Source organism: Chrysochloris asiatica, unplaced genomic scaffold (genome assembly GCF_000296735.1).
Source record: "Chrysochloris asiatica unplaced genomic scaffold, ChrAsi1.0 scaffold00056, whole genome shotgun sequence".
Classification (NCBI taxonomy): domain Eukaryota; kingdom Metazoa; phylum Chordata; class Mammalia; order Afrosoricida; family Chrysochloridae; genus Chrysochloris; species Chrysochloris asiatica.
In genome coordinates this window covers 4,428,170-4,431,728 of record NW_006408574.1, presented here as the reverse complement: position 1 = coordinate 4,431,728, position 3,559 = coordinate 4,428,170, and the positions used below count along the sequence as shown (strand labels likewise).

Below are 3,559 nucleotides of genomic sequence, written 5' to 3'. Positions count from 1 at the left end.
GGCCTCCAGAACGTTCTGGGAAGGCACCTGGGCAAACCTGCACCGGCAGCCAATTGAAGACTACACAGGGGTTCTTGTTGGAGACAAGTTTTATTTACTCTCTGGTTTCCACAGACCTCCCAGGTGGAGTTGAGCGAGCTCGAATTGGAGGTTTACTTCATTTTGAAGAAATCTATGTGTCTGTACAGAAAGGAGGATGAACGAAAGAGGACACAGGGCGTAACAGCCACAGTCAGTACCACCTCCTGCCCGGCACCCCCCACCCCCACCCAGCCCACCCCCAAGCTAATGCGACAGTAACAAACTCCATAGAATTGGTCCGAGGAAGTGTAGGTGGGGATCTCAGGTTCCACGAATTCCAGGAAGAATTCTGTTAGCATGTCCAAAACAAGGGAACAGGAGAGGAAAGGAGAAAAGGCAAAACCGCCAGATTGCAAAAATTGTACGTCTTCACTGACTCCGCCCACATCCAGGTCCTGGCGTCTGGAGGAGGCGCTTAGCGCTGACAGATCCCGCCTGTGGTTCAGGGATGGTCACTGCCCCCAGCTTTCTTAGGAAGGCGGCTTAGCTGAGAGTGTGGTCCGCTTTCCCTGGGAAAGAAGGGGCTTCCCACAGGGGACTTCATGGCCAGGCCTAGAGAGGGAGGGTCCAGAGAGGGAGAGTGTGTGTGTGGGGGGGGGCGCGGGGGGAGCTGGGTCGGGGAGAGGGAAGGGCTCTGAGCCATGCTTTGGAGAGATGGAGCAGGGCTATGTCTTGGTCCAGGGTCTTGGGTTTGGGGCATCTCTGGGGGCACTGATGAGTGAGGTGGGATTCCCCAGAGACACCCAGCCCTGGTAGAACCATGCTGAGAGTGTGTTCAGCGGTCAGTCTCTGGCTGTTGGGGTAGCACAGAGCCTGAGGGCTGCCTCCCTGGGGTGGCTGGTGAGAACCAGAACTTGAGACTTGTCCAAGACCAGACGCCCCATCTTACAGGATGACCTCACAGGTCAGCTTTCCTGGCCCTCCACTCTGCCCCCACCTGGTGGTGATCACGTTTGGGCTGAGGACTGAGGCATGTATTAGTACTGAAATGCCCAGGTTGAGGGGGGCATCCTCTCTTGCTCGGTGCCCCCCACTTTAACTTATAGTCCAGAGAATCTTTAGGAAGGAGTCTGTCCAGATGGAAGGTAGTAGCCAGGTCAGGCCTCAGGTGGGACATGTGTGTGAGCGTGTGACTGAACTAGTAGATGAGTGTGCTTGTGAGTGTGTACACGTGTCAATCAGTGTGGAGTAAGCATGAGTGTATATGTGGGACTGTTGTATGTGTGTGAAAGTGTGAATGAGTGTGGATGAGTGTGTGAGAGAGAGGGGGCCCCCTGACTGCACATCAGGGTGCAGGGGTGCTTACTAGGGGATCTGTGTCACAAGAGGTCCCAGAGTCACTGGGACCCACTTCCTGGAACAGATAGGAATCTCGAGGGAGGGAGGGACATGGCCCAGCTGCTGGGCCTGAGATGGAGACCACCTTTCTGATTGATGCACATTTTTGAAATGGGAATCTCGAGTCCCCTCCCACTTTCCTGCCACCACCTCTCTGTTGTCTCTATCATTCCAGGGCCCACCCTCACCAACCTGACCCCTGCTAGAGACCGGGGAGTCCCTCTATGGCTGGACCCCCCGGAGACAGGGAAACCAGGAGACTCGGGTGAGGCCAGGCTGGTACCATGGCGCCCATCTTAGCGGACAGGTGAGCCAGCGGGTGCTCAGACGTCGGTGCTGATGCTGCGGCTTCGGGAAAAGGCCTCGCGCATGGCCGAGAGACGGTTGGGATTGAGCGCCTGCAGGCCCCCGAAGGTGCCGGGAGGCAGCTCCATGTCCTCCTGGCTGATGCTCTTGTAAGCCACGCGCTCACCTCCGTTGTGCACACCCTGGTCCTCCGGCTCCTGCAGGAAGAAGGTGGGAGGCTCGTAGTAGGAGCAGCTGCGGCAGAGGGTGCGGGCCTGTGGAGACTTGTGGCTGAAAGAGGTGGAGGCTGCTGGGTAGAGGGCCGGCCCGTTGGTCAGCACGAGGTTGCGGTTGGAGTGCAGTGGGGGCAGGGTCGAGTGCACAGCAAAGTCAGGCTCCTCCTCATCCTCTTCTGACTCGTCCTTCTTACAGCAGTAGTACTGAGAACAGAGGCAGGTGGGTGGGGTGACACTCAGCCCCCAGCCCTCACCACATGCACACAGCAACCCTCCCCTTCCCAGATGACATAGGGGGCTCTGGAGCACAGATAGAGTTCTCCACTGCTCTCCCGGGGGCCACCGTGTGCCTCTCTGTGTCACAGCATCCTTCCTGAGAGTGGAGACTGGGTGTGGCACCCAGTGATGGGGGTCCCAGCTCTCCCCCTCCCGGCCTTGCCTCCTGGGGTACCTGGAGCCGGCAGTAGCAAAGCACTGCGATGATGCAGAGCAGGATCACTGTGGCCAAGATGCCCCCGGTGATGACCACGGTCCCGGCTGTCATCCGCCCTCCTTCTCCATGAACAGCCTGTAACACAGGCCACCTCCAGCCTTACAGCTTCTGTTTCCCCACGATGGGGGAAACGGGCTGCATTTCAGAACACCCAGACACCGTGCCTGAAGGGGACACAAAACAGCTCAGGGCGTGCATCTGGAAGGCAGCCCCACTCTGACTGCCCGCCATCCAACTTTGACCTCGGTTTCCACATCTGTCATGGGAGGGTGCTAATCACACTGACCTGAAGGGCTGTGTGAAGACTCAGACTCTCAAAGACAGACACCACGGTCCCTTTGTTTTGAAATAGGTCCAGATGCAATCAAGCCAAACATATAGTTTCTGAACCTGCTATTCCACCTAGCAAGACCATCTTTCTGTTCCTATGTCTGTCATTAGATACACTTCTACAACTTAGCTTCTAGTTGCTTCATAGTCTAATGTAGCCGATTCCTTTTTGCTATTTTGATTTTGCTGAGTACATTTGGATATAGGCACCCTGAGGACCCTAGAATGCAAGTAGCCCCATTGTACCGTATACTTGTTTTATGACGCATCACACTTACCACCACCCCACCCTCCTTTTTTGGTACATCTTCTCTTTAGTTAATATGTACGACTTACCATGTGGCAGTGAGTATTTGTGGATGGTGTCCTTCACAGATGTTTTGGTTTACTGCTCAAAGCACTGCCCTCTAGCAGAATATGATCTACTGGACAATGAAGTCGGCATTGGACAGGGACTCATAATGTATATAAAGGTGGACAGTGTTCAGTGTTAACGACATGTGACCATTGAACTTGAAATGCACACAACAGTCCGCACAATTTAATCTTCATTGTAGACCAGGACTAGCCAGTGATCTTAGTCGGTGTTTGGTACCATTAAGAAGCATCAGTTGTTAACCTAACACAAGGCATTTGATTAATGTCAAAACCAAGTTAAGACAGTCCTGTCTGGAGCCCCAAATGATTATGTTTCCATCAATATTAGATGCTGTTGAGTTGATGTGGACTTTCAAGGCTGGGACCTCTGAGAAGCCAGCCTTCCGAGGCACCAATGGGTAGATTTGAACCACCAACT

General features: G+C 54.4%; 1 protein-coding gene across 1 annotated transcript; it reads right to left on the bottom strand.

Moving 5' to 3' along the window:
* Positions 1-1,742: 1,742 nt before the first annotated feature.
* Positions 1,743-2,502, bottom strand: FAM163B (family with sequence similarity 163, member B). The gene is made up of 2 exons (XM_006863714.1): positions 2,392-2,502; positions 1,743-2,144 (listed from the first exon to the last, which is right to left on the bottom strand). The coding sequence occupies exons 1-2, from the start codon at positions 2,482-2,484 to the stop codon at positions 1,743-1,745; spliced, it is 495 nt and encodes a 164-aa protein (XP_006863776.1). The 5' UTR covers positions 2,485-2,502.
* Between the last annotated feature and the right edge of the window lie 1,057 nt (positions 2,503-3,559).